Source organism: Electrophorus electricus, chromosome 3 (assembly GCF_013358815.1).
Source record: "Electrophorus electricus isolate fEleEle1 chromosome 3, fEleEle1.pri, whole genome shotgun sequence".
Taxonomy (NCBI): Eukaryota; Metazoa; Chordata; class Actinopteri; order Gymnotiformes; family Gymnotidae; genus Electrophorus; species Electrophorus electricus.
Genome location: NC_049537.1, coordinates 28,942,501 through 28,965,300, shown reverse-complemented (window position 1 = coordinate 28,965,300; position 22,800 = coordinate 28,942,501). Strand labels below are relative to the sequence as shown.

General features: G+C 43.8%; 2 protein-coding genes and 1 long non-coding RNA gene across 5 annotated transcripts in view; 2 read left to right on the top strand and 1 right to left on the bottom strand.

Annotated features, from left to right (window-relative positions):
- Nucleotides 1-6: 6 nt before the first annotated feature.
- LOC113591626 (cytochrome c oxidase assembly factor 7) lies at nucleotides 7-1,701 on the top strand. 2 transcript variants are annotated; one of them, XM_035524151.1, is made up of 3 exons: nucleotides 7-435; nucleotides 550-684; nucleotides 1,061-1,701. In XM_035524151.1, exons 1-3 carry the CDS (start codon nucleotides 330-332, stop codon nucleotides 1,501-1,503), a joined length of 684 nt encoding a protein of 227 aa, XP_035380044.1. In that variant the 5' UTR covers nucleotides 7-329; the 3' UTR covers nucleotides 1,504-1,701. The 2 variants fall into 2 exon arrangements, with proteins under 2 accessions (XP_035380044.1, XP_026888004.2); XM_027032203.2 differs by having other exon boundaries at nucleotides 550-690.
- A 1,366-nt stretch (nucleotides 1,702-3,067) lies between these two features.
- ralgps2 (Ral GEF with PH domain and SH3 binding motif 2) overlaps nucleotides 3,068-22,800 on the top strand; it is a 70,008-nt gene continuing 50,275 nt past the window's right edge. The window contains 1 exon segment of the mRNA XM_035524549.1: nucleotides 3,068-3,089. The gene's annotated coding sequence lies outside the window, so the exon portion shown is untranslated.
- Nucleotides 7,067-10,101, bottom strand: LOC113591621. 2 transcript variants are annotated; one of them, XR_003412217.2, is made up of 4 exons: nucleotides 9,953-10,101; nucleotides 8,029-8,132; nucleotides 7,712-7,834; nucleotides 7,067-7,267 (listed from the first exon to the last, which is right to left on the bottom strand). It is a non-coding gene; the product is annotated as an uncharacterized LOC113591621 (long non-coding RNA). The 2 variants fall into 2 exon arrangements; XR_004775824.1 differs by lacking the exon at nucleotides 9,953-10,101 and adding an exon at nucleotides 8,211-8,268.

Below are 22,800 nucleotides of genomic sequence, written 5' to 3'. Positions count from 1 at the left end.
ACTGTGAGTCGGAGGCGGAACATCCGGAAGCAGATTGTGAAGACAGGATTTAAACGTCTAGTGCTCGTGGAGTTGTTGCGTTGTTTGCGGTTATTGAGGATGTGTTTGGATGTTGTAACTTAGCTGTAATTTTACTCATTTTCTACGTGTTTGAGTGTTTGCATCTTGAGTCATTGAAAGTCAATTCATTCTTTTAATAGCCTACTAGCTAGTAGCTAACCACAGACCAAGGTCACGCGACTTCGATGGTCTTGTATTTAACACGTAAAATCCTTTTGGTTTTTTACATCATAAAACAGTGGGAGCGATAAGGAAAATTTCCTTTAAAAATGGCTGGACTTATTAATTTCGAGGACGAAAAGGAGGTCAAACAATTTTTAGATAACTTGGGCGTCGAGTACAGCTATCAGTGCTATCGCGAGAAAGACCCTGACGGTACGTTGAGCGCTGTCCCACGCGTGCGGTGCTGAACACAATTTTCGGACCATTACACTTCACCCCTGTTCCAACTATGCTTCTATATATATGTTCCTTCTATATATATATCAGCTTGTCACAGATTGGCAGATTACTTGGAGGGCGTAAAGAAGAACTATGATATGACCGCCCAGGTTCTCAGTCACAACTGCGAGGTTAACGGGCACAGCGAGAGCTGCTACAAGCTTGGTGCTTACCATATCACTGGTAAAGGTAACGTCAGTTCGAGTTATTTAAGACTAATGTTAGAGATGCACAACGTTTTATTAAAGATAAAGTCGGACTTAACGATATGACGCTTCATAGATCGGGGCAGGGGGGAAATTATATTTCTAAATTGAAAACAGCATATCAGAAATTGCATCAGGGATTGAAATGAAAAGGCCATATGGCAGTGACATTTAAAATTGAGAAACCTACAAAGCTTTATTTTAGAAGAAGTGTATAGTTTGTCCTCCCACTCTTTTCCTATAGATGAACTTAACCATGTTATATTATTACTGATTGTGCTGAAACTCCAGCACTGATTGTTGCCAAAATCTAATCCATTGGTTGCATGTCCACCTGCTCTTTGTGACATCAGGTGGAGTAACAGAATCTCTAAAAACGGCCTACTCCTGCTTTGTAAAGGCATGCAACGCCAGAGGAAAGAAGTCAGTCGACGCCTGCCACAACGTAGGCTTGCTTGCCCATGATGGCCGTGCCCAGGAGGGGGGTCCTGACCCGGTGGTTGCTCGACAGTACTATGAGAGGGCCTGTGAAGGGGGGTTTGCCCCCAGCTGCTTCAACCTGAGTGCCCTCTACATCCAGGGCTTGGCAGGGGTGGACAAAAACATGCCCTTGGCTCTGAACTATGCCGTGCGGGCTTGTGAGCTTGGTCATGTTTGGGGATGCTCCAACGCCAGTCGCATGTACAAACTGGGCGACGGCACTGAGAGGGACGACGGTAAGGCGGAGGAGCTGAAGAACAGAGCGAGAGAGCTGCATGGAGAGCATCGAGCGCGGCAGCTGAAATTTGCAGAGTGAGAGGAACAGAGATGGCTGTAATATGACATTTGCATTTCCAGTGCTGGCCAATCTGTTGTACTCTGTAGAGGACAAAGGGTTTGATGAGGAGTACCCCTGAAATTTGTGTATCCATGTAAGAACCGTGCCCTTGCATTGAGGGATGGGAATATTACTTTGTTATAAAGTTAATAAATATGTTCTTTGATACGTCACACATATATGTATGCAGTTGTTTGGTTTAAAATACTTTTAGTATAAAATAGTATTTTAGAGACAAATTCATAGTAACAGTGGGCAGCGGTCGCTCAGTAGTTAAGGTATTTGAATTGTAAACAGAAGGTTGCCAGTTCAATGCCCACCATTGCTAAATTGCCACTGTTGGGCTTTAATCATGGTAGTTATATTCTGTGCTTTTTAACATTCACCAGTTCTTTGAAAATGAGCTGTTCATCATTGCATTAGTATAAATCTATATTACTTAATAGTGGGGAAAAAATGTTGCCTTTCCATGTTAACCGTTTGTCTTCTCCCCAAATTAAAATGCCTCGTGCAGACCATGCACAGAATAATACAGGAGGCTCAAAACAGTTCACATGTATCCCAGGGTCTTGCTGATTGTGATAAATGGGTTAATGTTAGAATTTATCCGAATATTGCCTGTTGCCAGGAAGTCAAATTAGGTGAATGAATTACATGTCATAATTCCAGTCATTCAGTTCTTTGCAAGATTTAGCTCATTTTTACTACAAGCATAACCTATTCAGTATGATAGCAAAAAGGAAATAAACAGAAAAGACAATTAGTAAGTCTATATAGAAGAACAGATATACATAAAAATGTCGCTGCATTTGTAGTGAAAGACCAGGTACATATTGCTATACATAGTAACTACAGCGAAATACAACTGTAACCCTAATCCTGTATATATAAATTGTGTGAGCGATCTGCAATCCATGCTCTACCGTGTAGCTCTAAGTGTTGTCCACCAGAGGGAGCTAAGTGCAAAGAAAAGTGAGTGCAAACATTTTGTGAAAAATTTTCCAGAGATAAAAGTGAAACCTGGTGTTTCTTCAATGCTAGTTGTTCATCAACTTCACATAAGTTGCAACAATTTCTTTTACCGATTTAAGATGTTCCATTCAAGTAGTTTCCTCCTTTTCTGTTTTGTGTTTCATCATTTACGCCTGCTTGAAACAAAAATGACCTAATTTAAAGCTCAGATACTCCGTGCTTTAATGCCATGTGCATATGCACGTCCCCAGATGGTGCACAGCAACCTTTAACATGCTCGCGGTCGGATTTGGGGCACGCGATGAACAGCAGACCAACCGTCACCTTCGATAAACCTGCACGAGCCTAGACCGTTGGCTGCCGCGAGAGCTCCTCCCAGCTTCACCCCGTCGTTCAAAACAGCTTGAATACACTCGTCTTGTGGAGCCTAGTTTTTTTTTCCCCCCCGAGGCCGTTAAACCGGCACAACCGAGCAAAACTGGCAGTATCGACCAAACGGGAGCTAACTACAGGGCTTCAAAGAGGTCGGTTTGCTTCTGTTTTAAGTGTGTCTTCAGATAGCTGTGGAGTGATGGGGTCGTATTCTTCGCTAGGTAATTGCTAGCTGAGCTATCGAAGCGCTTCGTGAGGTAATTTAAATCCTAACCGCTACCTCCACAATCCTGCCTCCTCGGAGCGGCTGCGAGATTATCCTGAGCCGTGTACCGGCCAGTTTAGTTTATTAAGAGTAATCGTTAGAGATAACATGCAGGTTTCTGTTAGTGTTCGCATGTTTCCATGATTTATTCGTCATAACGTAGGCTTAGTTATTAGCTAGCTGGCTAGCTGAATAACTGCACCTTTTCAGTTACATAGCTAGCAGGATTAATTTAATAGTGCATAGCGTGTATTGTATCGCTAAGTAGTCGGTTATGTTTGTGTGCTGTTGTGCCAGTATTGTAATGCCGCAGCTAGCCTAGCACGGTACATGGTGTCAGTTGCAGGTTATGTTCGCTTGTCCTCCCTTTTACTTGGGTGTTTAGTATTCCGTGGTGCTAATGTCCCTCCCCAGATTCGGGGTGTGTCGTTGGCATTATGGACGTTGGGGTTCCCTCACCACAGCACAGTTTAAACAGCTAACCAGCTAATGTTGGCTAGCACGCTAACGTAAAACAAATCACAGGCTACACGTAAAAAACCTCGGATAGCCTTAAATGGTGGGACATAATCTGCAGCTATCGTATTTAGTGCTCTTTGTTTTTAGTGGTATTACGTTGATGCGGTTAAACTTATTTTAAACCGTGACCCCTCAAATTGGTGTTGAGTGAAATGGATGAACGGATTTAATGATAACTGACATATAGCTATATATTTTAGATAACGATGTTTTAACAAGGGTGGTAGCTAATCATCCTGCATGAAATGAGAGGCCGATGACGCCCTCTGAGAGAGATCGGCCCAGTACAGGAATCACAGAGCAATTCTTACTGATATATTTTTTAATGATATGATGAGTTGGCGCGTATCGCTGTGCCTTGTCAAAGCCGGCGTCAGTGTGTTTAAATCGAAACTGCTGGTAGATATTTTGTATGAAAACCTCTAAGCAGCAGATCAGTACCAGAGACCGACAGGGCCCAAAATACATTGGACCCTCTCTACTGATGTTTAGTTGAGCACATCTTATCCGCTGAGCGTTAAATTGAGACCTTATTTACCCTTTGATCAGTATTTATCGATTATGCTCAAAATACAAAACCCCTGTTATCCGAATGGTATGTTAGCTGTCAAGCATGTTATTGAGGAGTTCTTGCTATGCTGCCTGGTTTTACTCCAACTATGCAAACACACACTCAGTGCTAACATTTGTGTTGCTGCCTTATTGCTTGCCACAGTCTGGAAAGATAAAGAGGGTCATTTTTTTATCATAAGTGTTTGACAGGACATAGATCTGGTGTTGGCCACGTATGATCTTTTGACTTGTGACCTAAAGGTCATAGGTTCAGATCCATAGCTGAGCTACCAAGAGTTCAGATGAAAGGCCAAGAAAGTGTGTCAGACGTGCTCTAGATATTGCTTTTGTGAAGCTAATCCAATAACAGTGAAACATCTGTATTTTGAAGCACATTGTGTGCTTGATAAACTGCTTTGGTTAAATCTAACTGGTGTTGGTTTATATTACAGATACAACTGCAGATTAGAGACTACACAAGCAAAGCTATATGGTGCTCTTACCAGCTCAGCTAGGGTTTAGTTTGTGCATGAGGGTGTTTGGGGGGTGGATGGATTATTATTACACTTTAAAAGAAAAGCAGAAATCCAATAAGAACAAACCTGAACGCGTTATACTGTATGACAACTTGATTTACAGAGCATACGCATATCACATTTATTATGCTCTGTCCAACAGTTCAATCTGTAATGCACTGTTTGTGATGATATATTAACAACGATTAATCAAGCAGTGGAGGCTGTCTTGAGATACCAAACTCAGCTTTTCCTCTTGGGACTGTGTACTTATTTATCTAACTTCATTCTTTATTTGATTAAAAAACCAACAATCAGGTCAGTTTGTGAAGTTTCTTGAATTTCTTTTTATTTTTTATAGTGCTCCAAGCATGTTTGTAAACCAACAGGTAGACTAAGATGTGGGATTGCTCGAAGCCTCAAAAGGCATAACCTTACTGACTGGGGTAGTACCCCATACTAGCCCTTTTGTCTGCATGTTCCTGGAATAAGGCCCTGCTTTGAACAATTTATTCAGTGAAATCGAGATTTTCTGCCTCCCCGTGAATGGCTGGTTAGTAGTACAACTGCTACGTAAAAGTCAGGCTCTCCTAGCAATGACCAGCCCTGCTCAGCCAGCAAGCATCATGATGATAATTCACAAGAGCTTTTGCTGATATTAGCAGTTCCTGAGGAATGGCCTTTTCTGTGAGTGTTCTGACAAATGACCTTAAGTGTGATCTGATGAGTCTCACACATTTTTTATAGTACACTTATACTAATAATGTATTCTAATTGTCTATCAGTCAATTTCCTGACAAACTCCCCCTCATAATACTGAAACTGGGCTTTCTGCTCCTTTATGTCTGTTGTTTTGTCTGTTTTTGGTGGGTTAGATCCAATACACATTTTGCCTCTTCACCTGTTTTACTGCCAGTCTCCAAGGTTACTCACCTCATGGGTAAATGTCACCCTCAGGGTGAGTAGGGAATTGTTTGACTGAAGAGTGCAGGCCTATTTCATGTGCTCAACTACTCTGGCTTCTGTAGATTGGCAGAGATGTCTCCTAGTGAGAATAAATATTAGGTAGATTTAACCTGTAACTTGGTCACAGGGCAGAGTTTTGGCTGGTGCACTAACCAAGTGGAAAGCTTGTGTGTATGTTCATGGGCGTAATGGGTTGGGGTCCTGGAGATACATAAGTCTTTCTCCCCTTTATTCTCCACCAGTGAAATGTGATTATTCACAGATTGCATCTGTGTGAAACAGGACTCTCGTACTCTACCAGAACCTCCCTTTTTGTGTGTTTCAGATTCATGCAGCCAGCTCTTGTTTGTCTCCCTGCTTGTATGACAAGGGACTTTCTGAAACATAAGCTGTATAAGCCACACAGTCAGTTCATCCAAACACTGTTTGTCTGGACATATGTTGGTGTACGCTGAGATATGTTTTGAAACTGTCTTTTGCATTCTTTGTGTGTGTGTGTGTGTGTGGCAGTGTGTGTTGTATGATGAGCCGTTCATTTTTGGGCCAATGAGCCATTCAGTTTTCCAGGGGTTCTCCAGACTGCCACTTACAAGAGTGGACAAAAATTTACATCGATCTATAGATGTATCATTGTTCTCTCTGGGCCATTTCTGCATTGTTACACATATTGAGTTATGTGGAACAATGCAGGTTTAGCAGTTCATATTTTTATATACTGAATAGCTCATAAACTTAAATTCTGTGTAGCTGGCTAATTTGCATAGGTGCTGAGGGCAAAAATGAGAACTGGCTAATACAAACCCTCAATTTTATAAATCACTGTTGGTTAGCCTAGCTGAAAACATGATTCACATGACTGCTATGTTGTTTGGTTGTGTGGCTGTAATATAACTGAACTTCGTATCATCATTTGTAGGCCTAACTCACTTTGTTTTGTACAAACTTACATTTAGGTCAGATGGGTTATTATAAACAGTGGTTGCTGAAGATGTATGTAAACAGATTATTGTTGATCAAAGTTAGCTGGCTAACCTTTGCTCTGTTAAAGTGGTGGCAAAGTATCCTACAAGTTTGATGTGTCCAGCATGTCTCTGACAGAATTTTTTACAATATCAATATTCAGTCCCAGCATTTAATAAAAATCATTTAGCATAATTGATTGGAAATTTGCAGTCTCTGTTTAAGCTACCTGGCCTTCTCCTGCTGCCATTTTTGCATAGGCCAAACATTCCAATGGCATAAGGAGATGAAGACTGGCAGAACACAAGGGGTGACATGCAAGATTCATCCTTCACATTTGTGAAAATATGTACAGTATAAACCATTTCAAATTTGAAATGAAAACAAATAGGTTAAAAAAAAGGTACAATGTGAGGAAAAAGTGAAATGCATAAAATGGTTATAGTTTTTCTGGGTTTAATAGCAGTTTGGTGTTGAGAATTAGGGACGCAGTCCCAGTCTCTCGCAGGCCTACACTGCAGTTTTTCCCTGTGTCTGGAGAGTCGTGAGAGGACAGGCTCCCTCTGCTCTCCCACAAGCAAGCCATGATCCTTATACTCAGCACAAATGGTATTTAGCATTCCTGAAACGATCAGACAGTTTTAGTCACAAACACTGCTTTCTGTCTTCAGCCATGGACAGAGTTAGCTTTTCTTTGCACACTACACAACTGTGTAATTTAGAGGGCTTAGCCATAAAAAAGGCTTTCATCTGGCTTCAGTCACACTACCGCATACATTCACTTATGTTATGGAACGCTCCTGATGAGGCATTTTTATAACAACATTCATATGAAGATCATCGCTTTTGATAGATAAGGAAATATGCATTTAACTGAGGGAAGAGGCTCTAAATACTCATAGGATAAATTACTTTCTAGACTAATTTTTCTTTAGGTTTTACAAATGGATGCATGCATGCAGCCATTTGTTTACAGTTTTATCTTTTAATACACATGATGATTTGTATCATGACTGCCACAACTAACGCGTTTCACATGCCAGCACTTTGACAAGCAAGATCTCACCTCATTTAGCCAGGCAGCCTATGAGCTTAAGCCAGTGCCAGCCACTCCCCACATGGCCCAGAGGGGTGGGCATATAGGCTATGAGGAGTGGGATGTCGAGGGAAATGATGGGGACCAGCTCTCCTGAAAGCGTGAAGAATAAAGCCCGTGGGGGTGAGGGTTAAGTGAGGAGCATTGGAAAGCTTGGCTTGTCAGTGACATGTTTTGCACCAAATTATTTGAATCAGTATTCGCTTATAGTGCAGGGGTTCTCTATTTGAAGGCCTATTTTGTACATTTGGTTACATTAAATTTCAAAATGAGTAGCCTTGACTTACCAAATTGGTTGATGGTTTTGCCTGTGAAAGTGGTAGCTGGCAACCTGTCATCACGTGCTCAAAATAAAGGCCTCGCTTCCTCACTGCCAGTAATAAATCCTGTGCTGTTATGAGGATGGACATACTGATTACACCCATGGGATAGTTAGGTAAATGCTAAGAGCACATGGTTTTAAACATACCGTTGGGACTTGGCTTACATCCAAGAACAAGAACTTCACCCATTATTCTGTGTGTAGGTTCATGTGTGTGTGTGGGAAGGGTTTTCTCATAGAACTTGGCATATGTGTGCACATTCGCGCGCGCGTGCACACGCACACGCCAAGTTCTGTTTTTTTTGCTATGGGAGCTTCTCGGCTGAAGGACATATTTGCATATAGACACCGTGTGATGTATCGCAAGTGCAAGTATCTGTCTGTACTTGCTAGTAGCTAAGGGGTCTCTGGGTCTCTGTGATGAGCCTCTTCCCACAGAGAACACAGCAATGCCAGGCTAGTTTTAGTCCTGTAGAAGAGGAGAAGCGAAAGGAAATAACTCATAAAGCTGAAAAGAATTGACAGCTGCATACTGTCTGTCACATGCTTGTTGCCATGGCACTAAGCAGCCTTGCTGTAAGGCCTTTGGTCATCGTTGCTGAACTCTGCTGGAGACAGCCAGAGAAACGGGACCTCAGATGGCCATGGGTGGCTCTGCGACTGCAGCTGTCCAAGCTGGCGTTTCCTGAGGGGGCTCTTGCATCATGGAAGCCCCGGGGCTTACTGGTTCAGCTGTTTTGAAATGTTTTGAGAGGAAGCCATGAGTCTGTTTTAGCCCGTCCCAAGTTACAGCTGAGAATATGAGAACATGCTGTTTCCTCTCTACATTCTCGCATGGACACACACCCACCCACCCACACACACTCCCACCCACCCACTGGCAGCTGCTTGTGGGTGGATGTTTTTTGGCATGCACTTCTGAAGACTGGTGGTTGCCTGAACAGCACAGGTTGCAATCTGTAGTGCTCTCTTTCTTTCTCTCCACGTGGTTCAGTGATGTTCATTGGTTGGATGAAACTGCTGTGAGAGAATGCTTGGTTTAGACATACCACTGTGCTGCTAGCATGCATTGTTCAAGTCATATTGTCTTGAACTCAAGCACTTTGCAGTATCAGTCAGTGGTATGATCAACCATGATGGATTATGTGAACCAGCATGTAGCTATGGACTAGACATGTAAAAGGTACTCATAACCATACTCCTCAACTTTGATTAGCCTAAACAATGCTATCCAATTACGTTTCCTGTTCATTAATAATTCAGAATAAAATGCATTTAATCACCATTTAATTTGCTTTAAATGCCTGACATTGGGGGAATTTAGAGAGTCGTACTTATGACACAGGTGTGAAAACACTATACAGCTCAAATGCAGACCTGATTTGTTCTGATATGTCCTCTAAATTTAATCAACCTAGCTTGTGTACTGTGGTGCCTGTTTATCTGAATATTTTGAGAAGAACACGAGAACTCATGCAACTACACTGGCAGCTTTTTTGTTTTCTAAAGGGTTTTCTCAGGGTGTATATTGTTCACCACTTTGGAATATGAAGTCAGAAACCTGTCCTGATGTAATTCTGGATCTGGGAGAGCTGACTTATGATTAGAATCCTCCCTGGCTTACACTGTTCTTTATCACTGCACTCCACTGAGCAGAGCTGAATCAGAAACAGTTCTCTTATTCTGAAAGGTTCTTAGAGAAGAGTAAGACCCAGTTTACAGTGCGTTTTGAGGTTTTGCCTGTTTTGTAAGGGTCATATGGTTGGTTGTCGGACAGCTTCAGGACATAGTTAGGTTGGACTGCAGCTTCTGACATAGTTAGGTTGGACTGCACCAAACACAATGGGATTTTTCCACAGATCATACGGGCATAGCTACTAAGGCACTACCTTCCAGAGCTTTGTAACTGAAGATCTACATTGGTCCAGGAAAGTGGTACATATCTCCTCCCTCTTCCTGTCTCTTCTTGCCCCTTCTCTGAAGTGTTAGCTTGTGGGTAAGTCACACCACTCTCCTAGCGCGCTCTTCTCCGGTGCAGTTGGCCATATGGGGAGACTGAACTTGGGCTGTCCTTGTGCTGCTGTGTTCCTTCTTTCCTCTGGCTTTTTTTCCTTCCACCCTCCCTTTCTGACGTACTGTCCCTTGCTGTTTTACTCTCTCTCCCTCCCTCCTACTCGCCCTTTCTTACTGTCCCTCTCTGCCTGTCTTATTCTCTCTTCCTCCCTGCCTTGACCTCCCTCTGTCTTACTTCCCCTCTTCTGCACTTCCTCTATTACATTTACATTTTCGGCATTTAGCATTTATCCAGAGCGACTCCAAAACTGCTTTGTCATCTACTGTACCCCTCCTTAATGTCTGCCGTCTCACTCACTCACTCTTTCTTCTGTTCTCCTTTGTGTACTCCCCTGTGTTAAGCACCCTGCTGCTAAGTGTTTGTGAGCGGGCGAGTGGGGCAACATGAATGACGTATTCACTGTACAGGAATTTTCCCTTGTTTGGATCACAGGAGTGTAGTTTGTCTTGATCCTCTTTAGTGCTCCCCTCTGGAACACACCAGTACTCATGTTTGTTAGCTACACCCACACTATACCTCCAAAAAGTTCAGAGTGGGAGAGATGTACCAGTGATTGGCCACCCAAAAACACTCAGTACACCGCACTCATGTTCTTTATGTAAAACTATTTAGATTTCATCTCCTTGAGGTTTCAGCGGATCACTGTTACACACATACCCATGCACACCCACAGTCTAATTTGAGCTTTGTACAACTCCCATGGGAAAAGCTGTATTTAGGGAGAAGAATTAAATCTATCTGACGTTCCCCCCCCCCATGGTGTTCTGCTAAAAACCTGTTTACCTTCCTCCAGCTATCTTGCTCTGATAAGATCTAAATGTGTGTGTGTGCCTGCACTGTAGTTGTACTGAGGTCTCTCAGGGCACTTTATGAGGAATCTGTCAGTGCTCTGTGCTTAAAGGCATACAGGCAGTTCAGGTTAAGTGCAGTTATGACACTTCTCTGCCCAGGCTCATTCTTGCCTTTCATCAAATCGCATCTCACTGAGTGCAGGTTCCTCATCTGCCTCATATTTCCATCAGAGAGTGCACATTAAAGCATGCTTTGCCTAGTGCTATCATGGGTTTTAGGTCTCTGGCTCTTTTGGGCAGATGGGCTGCCTTGTGGTTTTAAAAGCCTGTTGGGAATGGCACTGTTCGTCTGCACTGCTATTGGTCAGCCTGGGAGGGTATTTCTGGATGGGGTGGGGGTCCAGACACAGGTGGACAGCCATATTGGTCCTGCCTGTTAGAGCCTGTCAGACATCGGTGGAGAGTAGTGAACAGCAGGTGTGTGTCAGGCCATGGCTTCTTGGATTACACTAATGGATCTTGAGTCGGGTATCTAAACAAAATATGAAAATGCTTCCATCTGAAAACAGTCTAATCACATAGAATTATAAACCTTCCATTTACTGGATTCTCACAGACTTCAGAAGCTTCTGGATGAGAGCCTAATGAGAGCTGCTGCTCCTCTTGTTCCATTTCTGTTGTCCCTTTCAGGCAGACATATTCAGGGTGTGGTCCACTGGGCCTCATGTGGTCCTCTTGTCTGCACATGTCAGTATGTGCCTGGGACATGGACACACACACACCCTCAGCAGGCACATGCTCACACATACACACATGCACGCACACACTCCATCTGCACACACCCACTGAGCAGACACGTGTGGGTGTGTGCACATGTGCGAACAATCCCACAGGTTCTGGTTGTAAAAGCTATAGAGGTATGTGTGGTGGGCTGAGCCAGTGCTAATAACCTTCCTGCTCTCTGTGCTGGAGACTTTCTGGAACTCTTTTGACTTTTTTTGTTGATCAGGAGCAGATGTCAGGCAGGCCATGGAGCCGAGCATGCGGACAGAGCAGTGTCCTCTCTATTTTTAGTGTTTGGAGATGAATGTTTAGAGGCTACAGAGCACCCTGTCTAAGCTGACAGCACCTTTATTTATTCTGCCTTTGTTCATTTAGGCTTGCACTTGCACTGAGGTGCCTGTGCATGTGTATGCTTTATGTACAGTTTTTGTGTGTGTGTGCGTGTGTTAGAATTGTGGTGGACTGTTAATTTCTGCTCCAAAACCCCCCAAAGAAATCCTCCATTGGAATGTTCCTGGTTGTTGCATTGTTAATTGGACACAAGACTACAGCCAGTCAGGATATACAAATTGGAAAAATTACTGATAGAAAATAACGGCAGTTTCAAGTTCATCCATATGTGGCAGATGAACATTGCTCGAGAGTGTAAACTGAAATGTTTACCTAATAGGTACAGGATTAACTAGTACAATGTGTTTTTTTTTCTAATGTAGGTTAATTATGGTTCCTTTTATGATATCATCCTGCAACTTCTAATATTGCAGTGATAATGAATATATATGAAATATTTTTCAACCTTTAGTGTCCGGCAGCTATGTACAATATTTTATGGGTGTGTGGAGAGATGTGAGATGTTCAGTTTGGGAGTGAGAGAGAGAGACCATGAGGGCAACAGAGGACGGGAGTGCATGAGGAAGGGCAGGGTTTAGTGAAGTGACAGCTGTTTGTTCAAGCGCAGCTGTTGCTCCTCCTACATGCGCGTGCACACACACAGAGTCACAAACAGTGCTCTCATAATGGAACATTGTTCTAATACAGTCAAAATAAAATGCTAAAGTAGGGGGATATAGAGGTTGGTATCAGTTGCTGTTGCAGAGAACAGTCTTAAACTGGCCTGTGTAAACCCTGGTGAAGAGGAAATGTTGTAGTGTGTTTACAGAGTGCATTTTTACTTCTCTTTCTTGGTCCAGAGAACTCTTGGTCTTTTGAGATTTGCTTTTGGCCTTGTGATTATAAACACACACACACACACACACACACTCATGTGCACACACCCCTCTCACACACAGACTACCCTCATGACCCCTGCATCCTTCACTGGTTAGGGCTCTTTTGAAATGCCTTGATCTATTGCCTGACCAGAACTCTAATGGATGTATTTTACCAGCTTCCACCTACAAGGTTTGAGAGTTATGATCAACTGTTATTGTTAATACTCACTTATCACACCCTTTTATTGTGCTGACTTCCAGACTTAATACTATACTCACTGGCTTTTTACATTCACAGCATTAAGCTGATGCTTTTATCCAAAGTGACTAGCAGTTATGACTGAATACTGTGGCAGCTTGGTGGTGGTGGTGGGGCTTGAACTAGCAACAATTACTAGTTGAGTAACTGAACCACAGAGCTACAACTGCCCCAACAATATGCTTTCCAGCAATATGCTTTTTTCCAGATGACTCTTTAAGCAACACATGGTTTTTGTCCTTTGCTTTGCTGTGCTGTCAGTACCCCAGTAGTAACCCAGCTCTGGCAGAATGATTAAAGTCCCACTGCTCCCTGCTGTTGACACTATGCTGCTTCCTTCCCTTGTCTTCTGTTTTTTTTTGTCCATTCTACTCCTTTGCCATATCCAGTCTTGCCTTTAACAGAATTAAATTGTTTCTGATGTTAAATTGCATATATTTTAATGCCATAGTTTCTTAGATTTTTAAAATTTGTTTTTGTGCATTTTTAATATGGCCTAATTAGCGCAGGCTCTCATGGGTCTCCTGTTGGACACACAAGGGTGTGTGGCAACCTGCAGTCTGCTCAGTTCCTCAGTTGTTTTGGGTCTCATGGGGCCTCTGGTCGATACTTGCAGGTGTGCGATGACCCACTCCCTGCTCAGCTCCTCCGCTGTTTTGGGTTCGTGGTGGTACCTGCTGCTGTGCATGGATGTAATTGGGCATTTTCCCAGTCCTCCTGGGGACCACTTAACACAGTGAGGGACTCTCACACACTCTCCTCTCTCCTCTCTCTCACACACACGCGTGCGCGCTTATATATACATAGAGGCCTGTGGGGGCCAGATGGGAAGTTTGTTTATGTTGGAGAGGGAGAATACTGTAGACGAGGAAAACTATGCAGGGGTGCAAGAAGACAAACACAGCAGCTCTCAAACCAGCTGTCATCCTGCTAACACATATCCAGGATTCCACACACTGGAGCTGAGCAATACTGGGAGGAGAGGCTGTCTCGTACCAATTGAACTAGTGGAACGGAGTTATGCTCCGATTTCCTCGTTCTCTCTTCCATACTCCCACACACCTAGAAACACTGCTCTCAGAAGTACGTGTCGGGTGCTTTTGCTGTGTTGGTTTGCCTGCGATGTCGCCCCACCTGCCCTTGAGGCCATGTGGCTGTGGCTGATGGCAAAGCAGTTAGCTGGTGGATGCACTCTCCTTTGGGAGTTGTGAAGGTTCTGAAAGGCATGATTTGTCACGTGGGAGACTGTGATGTCAGTGGTACAGTGGACGCTTTGATCCGTGGGCATGCCAACAGCAGGTGAGAGAATGCAGACTGACTTGGGTTAGGGGGGGCACTTGTTTATGCTGTCTCACCTCTCCCTGCCTGACCCTGAACCCTGCAGGGCTAACAGATGTTCTCATTCATTCACAATGTCTTTCTCCCCGTCCCCCTGAAAAGCCTAATGTGCATGAACTTGAATGTTGAACAGGCCTAGCTATCTTTAAGTAACACAAAAGATGTGGGAAGGGAGGTGGGTGTGTGTGTGGGTGTGTGGGTGTGGGTGTGTGTGGGTGTGTGGGTGGGTGGGTGTGTGGGTGGGTGGGTGGGTTTTTTTTTTTGGTTTTTTTTCCCCCTCCTGGTGCTTATAATGGTCTGCAGGATGACTGCAGCAGCTCTGTGAGATCAAAATAAGAGTGGTAAAGTAGAGCATGACTCATCAAAGAATGATAAAAATCCCTGGCTGCACCACTCTGTGTGAAGGAGCTGTGTTCCAACATCAAATGCGAGTGCATTTTGGACTTCTGTAGAAGGGTTTGTATGGAGGCTTCTCAGTATTCTTCCAGATAATTTTTTTTGTGTTCTTGCATTATAGTATAAGGGCTTCATTTTCTCTATGCCATTTTTCTGCAAATACTGGCTGTGTATAATGTGAGAAACTAGTGTAACTACTGAAACCGGCTCATTGGGAGTAACCCAGTAATGAAATCAAGGTAAGGCTTAACTGGGTCAACTGAACACTGTCACACTAGGCTGTATTCATGACTTGAGGATCCTTCTCCTGGATAACATCGCACATTTGGGGATTTTCTACTGAACGCTCCCATCAGTCTGGGGTATGGGCTACTATGTTGGGGAGAACTGTCTACTTTTGGTGGGGATTAGGGGGCTCTGGAGAGCAATATCTGCCAGTGCTTCAGTAGTCTGTGTTTTTGTACTGCAAAGCTTATTAAGGCATTGCACAGGGCGCACGCGCCAGGCTTCTTCCCAGCGCGTCTGCACATGCAATGTGCTGTTTCAGCATGCTGACTGGGTGTGGTCCTGGCTTTCTTTGTCACCCAGCCCCAATAACATGCAGCACTGCACTGTGGTGTGAACAAACCACTGTGAGAGGCCCCACCACTGCTCAGATACCTGGTGCAGGAAAAGTATGGCATTTTATTTAGCCATACCAGGGAAAAATGCCTAATCTAACTCCAAATGCCCGTCACAGCCCTTTAGCGGCCGGTCATGGGCCAGGGCTGACTCTCTACCTGTTCCCCGCCAGCTCCTTCTCCATCAGACACAGCATCCTCTGAGGAAGCTGCATATTTATTCTCACAGCCTTTGTTATTATGCATTTAATAATGTAAGCTGATTTTAAAACTAATTATTAACTTTCTAAAGTCATGTTAAATAATTTTTAGGTGATGACTCTGACTGTCCTCTAGGTGGTGGTTTGAGGTTTCTGAACTCTGCGTTCAGAAGACTTATCACACACGTTGAACTCAGGCTTACACTTACATTCTGCACAGGTCCCATCCAGTGCACTAGTAAGCTGAATGACTCAGAATCACCCATATGTCGAGGACTCGAGCCCTGTCTCCTTCAGGGCGGTAACAGACAGCCTGCTATGGGCCTTCCCCACTCATCGCCCCGCTGCAGTGAATGCAGACGCCTGTAAATGTGCTGCGACAGCACACGCCGACACTTCCGTCTCACTTTTGTTTTCTATTCCACTGGCTAGCACAGAGCAGGTAATTAATGCTTTGAATTGATGCATCCTCATTAAACTTAATGAGGCGTACCTTTTTGATCACTAAAGTTCCTGTGACTAAAGAGATAATTGTAGGCTAATGGGAACGTTCTCATTTGAAGAACAGGTAAAGTGCATCCCTAGGTAGCTGTTGCTAAGAATCGGTCACCGTAATGTACACATTCATGAGTAAAGCTTGCTATGCATATACGGTTGTATAACCTATGCACTGGCTACTTGGTGTGCTTTTCTCGTTTTAGAACGAAGTGTTTGCATTTCCTCTTGGCATGGAAGATGCATGCTTTCCTGTGTACACAATATCCTAATAAAAGTAGTGGCTTGTTCCACCCTTGAAGGACCACAACACCACACAGCGTGGTGCTTGTTAAACCCGCTGTCACTCGCTTCATTCACACAGGAGTCGGTTATGGAGCTGCGTAGGGTCGGTGCCGATCTTGGGGCCAGTGCTGAACAGTGCTGTATTGGCTCCCTCCTGTTTGAGTTTGCTGCAGCCTGGCAGTGAAAAGCAGTTCATAATGATTTATTGCTGTTCTTGGCTTAGTGGAGGAGCTTCACCATGGTGTGTGTACGTCATCATCTTGTTGCTGGCGGTTCTGTCAGAGAACCTGGAAGCTCTGTTGGGTATCATGTTGACACTCCTGCATTATAAGTGGTACTGAAAGCTTCTGTAACTTTGAGATCACTCTCAATTTGTCTAATAGTTCTGTTCCATATACTGAGACATGACCTGGAGCACTTTATCGACCAGCATCACTTCTGGTCTGGTTCTGGCCAAAGTCTAGACCGGTTTATTGACAGTTAAAACTGGCCTGCTGTGACACAAGTAGAATCCTGTGTTAAATAAATCAGTCATAGAGCTATTTGTAGGATCAGTAATCAGTAGTGTCATGATGGTACTCTGCAGTCTTGGGGTTGCCAGCTCTGTTAGGGTAGCTTTTATTTTCTTGGTTTAAGACTTTCTAATCAGCTTACATCTGTAAGCTAGTAAAGATGGTGTATATGCTAGTAGAATAGAAGTGCGTGTGTGTGTGCACAGACATCCAACCGTGCATGCACACAGGCACGCACATGCACGGTTGGATGTCTGTGTGTGCCTCTAAATCCCAGTAAGGGAAGTTGCTTATAGGTTGGGGTATTTCCATGTCATTTGTTTAATTAAGGGGTAAAACATTTATAATATCTACTCTTAAACATAACACATGAGACACACTAAAGCCATCAGTTATCTCACATGCACACAGGTGCTGAACACAGCACAGTGTTTGAGGCCTTATTTTGTCTCAAGGAAAGGACACGGTGATGTGGTGATATGCTGCAAGCACTGCTGGTGCTTCACAGATTTCCTTGCAGAGCAATTTACTTAACGGCTCACTCTCTCTCTCTTTCATTCATTCACTTCATTCGCGCACACACACACAGGCAGGAAAAGATAAGGATCATGTCTGTTTCCTGGGGTGCCACCATGGGTATGTGTGTCATGCTGCCACACACGCCTCTGTGACCACAGCTGTGGTCATTGTTGCTTCAACACACTTCCTATTGCTGCAAGCCGACTACTGCAGCATGTCACCCTTAGAGCAGAGGTTGCCTTGTCTATAAGAATCCCCTTTCCTGATTGTTTGTTTTCTACTGCCTCATGCAGCTGCAGTGTTTGAGAGGCATAAGCAGGGTGTTCACCCTTCAGTATGATCCCTCCAGGACCAAAACAGCACCTTGTCCATTGGATGTTTTTAAAAGCTTTTGCACAGCTGATCCTGAAGTAGAATGTCTCGATAGAGCAGTAGTAGTATGTAGCGTATTGGCCGGGAGGACTTCTCTTGACGTTAACTGGTGACTCCAGGGTGGCCTGGTGAGTGAGTGAGTGGGGAAGGGGTTGAAGGTGGGTACAGAGAGCAGGCTGCCCTGCAGACAGAGCAGCATGCTGGGCAGGGCACTTAGCACCATCTCCGCAGGGAGCTTTAAATCAGGAGAGAGCAGAGTATACACACACACACAAACCTTGGTAGCCAGCAGTCATCCCTTCTCCACTTCTCTCTTTTGCTTTTGTGTACATCTTCAGTTTGTGCGAGTTTCTGTTTATTTCTTTGTCACCTTTCATTCTCCCCATCCCCTTCTCTGCCAGTCTTTCCTCCTATGGTGTTTACTGTCTGACAAGAGAATTGTCATGCAAAACATGCTTTGATATTGTTGCACCAAATCTGTTCCCACATGCTGTCTCGGGCGGTCTCTTAGCGACTGATGCGTCAACAGCAGAACAAAAAATTTTATGGAATATTGAAACTCCATGGAATGAGGATAGAGCGCCATGTGCATGCAGACTTTACTTGTCAGGTGCAGGTGTTTCATCACTAGAGGTGCACGTGGGAAACGACCAGTTCACTGAGGCCCTGGGGTACACACACACACACACACACACACACACACACACACACACACACACACACACACACACACACACACCAAACACATGCATGTGCCCTGGATGTGACGCATGCCATTTGTGTGTCCCACATGCAACTTCTCGCGCTCGCTCTTAGTCCATCAACACTTCACAAACTCCATTTGTCAAATTCCGCTGCCTTTAATCAGCACTTTGGCAGAGCTGGTTGCTCTGACCTGGGCTTTTTATAGTCTGTTTCTCTCTCTCTTCCTGCCCTGCCCCTCCCACCACCATATTCACTTCCTTTCTTGTTCAGGATGATAATTGGAGTACTGTCTGGCAGGACAGTCATTTCTCACCTACTCCTGTCTCTGTGTGTGTCTCTCTCTCTGACACAAACACACACGCACACAGTCTGGCGTCGTTGTCTTCCTGCTGCCATCTCTGTGGAACTAGTTATGCACACGAGCTGAGAAGAGTGGGAGGACAAAGGGGCATGCACAGATAAGTGTCTGTGTGTTTTAGTCGGGTTTCCATCCAAATATTTCGCAAATGTTATGCGCATTTATGAAATTTTGGCAGAAAAACAATCTAATTAAGTCACGTTTCCATCCACTATAGTTATTCGAAGAAACTTTAGATGACACAGGCTACAGTCATTAGGAGCATCATGGAAACAAGCAAAATGGAGAGATTTAACTTGGTTGTATGACTTGATTCGTTGTCATTTATTCAAAAAGCCTTTTTCTGTCACTTTTTTTTCACATTTTGGCTTTAGTGATATTCTAACTTTTCTACCTTGTAATAGCATAAAACTCTTCTACAATATTTGGGTGTGTTTTAATTTTGGCCTTCTTTTTGTGGTGTGTTATGTTTGTTTTGGGTTTTGTTTTTGCACATTTTCAAAATTTGCAAAAACTTGGACGGAAATCCAAAGTGTGTGTGTGTGTGTGTGTGTGTGTGTGTCCTGCTCTGTAGTCTCCTCTATGTCCTGTGCTGTTTCCATACATGCATCGTGCACACACATACATCCTGTTCTGTGTTCTGCACAGACAGCTCTTATTGCAATGTTTTAGGCTCTGATCATGGCCTCCTATAAATTTCAGCTCCAGTCCAGTAAGCCTGACTCCTGTGCCCCTGCACTGTCTCCGTCTCCCTCTGCTTCTGTCCCTGCACTGTCTCCCTCTCCCTCTAACCCTGCACTGTCCTGTTTGATATGAAAATGCTTGGGAAAACCCTGGGTTCTGTGTTTCTTCTTCTCCTGGCTAATGTTAGCTCTAATATGACTCATCCAACTAATGAGCTTATAGAGGGTTAATGCTGTACTTCATGTTCCGGCAGAATGTTTGGAGACTCATCAGTAAGTTTTGTGTCTAATGAAACACACACACACACACACACACACACACACACACAGAGACAAATGTATGGGGGGACTTGATTTACTCTCAGGGACAGATGCATGCTGTGCTAGTTAAAACCGGTTGATTACAACAGCATCATGCACGCGCACACACAATGTACTTTATTAATGTCATTCCCATAAGAGAAAAAGATCTGCAGAGTGAGGATAATATTATAGAGTTTGTTGTTGTTTGTGTTAACTAATATAGGCTCCTCTCTACACTGCTTTTGAACTGTTTTAGATTCTCTGAGTTAATGTCACAGTACCAAATTGCCTTTTATTATATTTATTCGCTGAGTTTTATAAAAGGCTCATCAGTTTGTCACTAACGCCTGATTGTGAATTTCCCCTATTGACGTTTACATTTGTAAGAGGCCTGTGTGTTTTGTTTGTTTGTGTTTTGCCTATGATTGTTTTTATGCCTGACTGAAAGAAAATTTCCTTTTCTGGGCCAGTGGAGCATTGAGTTGAGAGAAAAAAATCTAGATGCATATCTAGGTTCTTGACTTCTAGATGCAAATGTTTCTTTTGATCATTTAACTTAAAGCTGATTATAAATGGTTTGAGGCAAGTAGGTTCGGCTCTGGAATGGCGTGCCAGAATCAAGCCCTTTCCCCTGCCCAGTCAACACTGGACTATGTTTTCCTTATCTCATCCAAATGAAATACTGCTCAGAGAATCTTTCTGTGCTTGTTGTTGATGGTAATACAGAAATGTGGGTGAACATTCCTTGCTATCAGCCTGTGCACAAGCGTTAGACCTGGTGACTCTCATCGCACACTCATCATCATTCTGGCAACCATTGGAATGACACAGGTTAAAAACACTGCATTGTGTGTGTGAGCATGTGCTAAAAGTGCAAAGTATATGACAATAATGGAGGATTTTAGCATTTTAAAATCGTCACACACCATTATAGAGGTAAATGGTATTGCGTTTCTGTTGGCAAAATGCATTGCATTGCATCTTGAACATGGAAGCATTAATATTTGTTTCTTTTGCGTACAAGAATACATTTCAGGACAACAGTATTGCGAGGTAACAGATTGCCAGGGAGGTGAATGGCCTTAGAGACATGAGGAGACAGGGTGAACTGCTATGACTCACCTCCTTTCATGATGCATGGTATACACATATAGGCCCACCACTGCATTCTCCCTGAACCAGAGACCCTGGGAGTCAAAGCTTCCAGACCTCAGACAGCAGCCTTGTAAAACTCAGTGTTTCAGTGATAAATAATTAACAAAGGAGTAACTAGGTTTCCCTGACTGCCATGGATATCACTGTGGCATGGATGAAATTGAAATTCTTGATTCATGGAAACTTTGTGCCAAATAAACACTGTGATCTAATGGTCTAGCCTTAATAATTGATAAGGGACACACAAAACATACTGAAGACATACATCTTTAGGGAGGGTAGTCTATATGAGAGACTCCCCCCCCCCCCCCCCATATTGCAGTTTCTCGTCATCTACTTCCCTTAGGGCTTATACAACAGGACTGTGTGTGTGTGTGTGTGTGTGTGTGTGTGTGTGTGTGTGTGTGTGTGTGTGTGTGTGTGTGTGTGTGTGTGTGTGTGTGAGAGAGAGAGAGCGAGAGAAAGATACTGAAGGGAATGAAAGCTGGAGGAATGAGATTTTGTCATTTCAGATCCGACCTTTAAGCTAGACATGCTCACGTAGCAGGGAGCATATCGCCGACACCCACAATCAGTGGGTCAGATGTCCATATTCAGTAGTGGGTCATTGCATGCATGAAGGCAAAAAAAAAAAAGGTAGCGTGGAATTGGAAGTCCAGACCACAAAGTGGATGCATAGAGTTGTCCATGGGGGAGGAATGGGGGTAGGGAGGCAGGACTTGCTGTACACCAGCTTCCCAAATAGAGGATTACTCTCTGACTGCTGTCAGTCAGGCATTCCTCACTCACAGAGTCATGCTAGCCTCTTAACAGACATTCCTAACTGGCTGAGTCATTTACCTGGTAAACCTATATTAAATCAAAACATTTCTCACAAGCAGGATTCCCAATCTGTCAGTCAAATTCTGTTAGCAAAGCAGTACATGTCATATGATCTGCCAGCTACCAGGGTTACAGACTCTCGGGGGAATCCAGGGCTGGCTGGTATGTCCTCCTGAGCAAGCTGCTCATGTCCTGGTTGGACTGGGAGTAGTGTGGATGTGGAGGAACGTGGCACAGCTCAGTAATGGAGGCTGGCTGAGATAGCTGACCACTGCATCCTGAAGAATGAGTAGAGTAGATGCTGCCACCCTGACCATTGCACAGGGGTCCTGCCCTTTGCATCCTGATTTTTAGACATTTTTTTTTCTTCTCCTTTTCAGCAGCGGTCTCAGCTATTGTCATGGCAACCCCATGAAACTGCTTTAATCTTGCCTCTCGAAACCAAATTCAGCCATTGCTTATATGTGCAGTAAAAAGTGTGCTTAGCCCTCACCAAGCATGCTTTTCTTCTGACATTGAGAAACAGCATTGGATTTGTAAGACACACCTTGACATCAGGTACCATGACGGTTTATTTTCCGGCTCAATCTGCCACGGCTGATTGTTTGTATGTCTTCAGGAGTGTCTGGATGCTGGAGTAGGTGCTCTTCAAGAAGAGCTGATGCTGTGTGTTAAAGTTGTGTGATGCGAGTTATTTTTAAATAGAATCAAGATGCAATAATGAATTAGTTGAGTCACTACTAAACACTTGTCACTGTAGCTCTCATTGTTTTTATCCCCTGAAACATCAGTTGTGGTGAGTTGGGTGCAAACCATAATTTCTCAGCAGTGATGTGAGACTTGTTAAAGGGTTCAC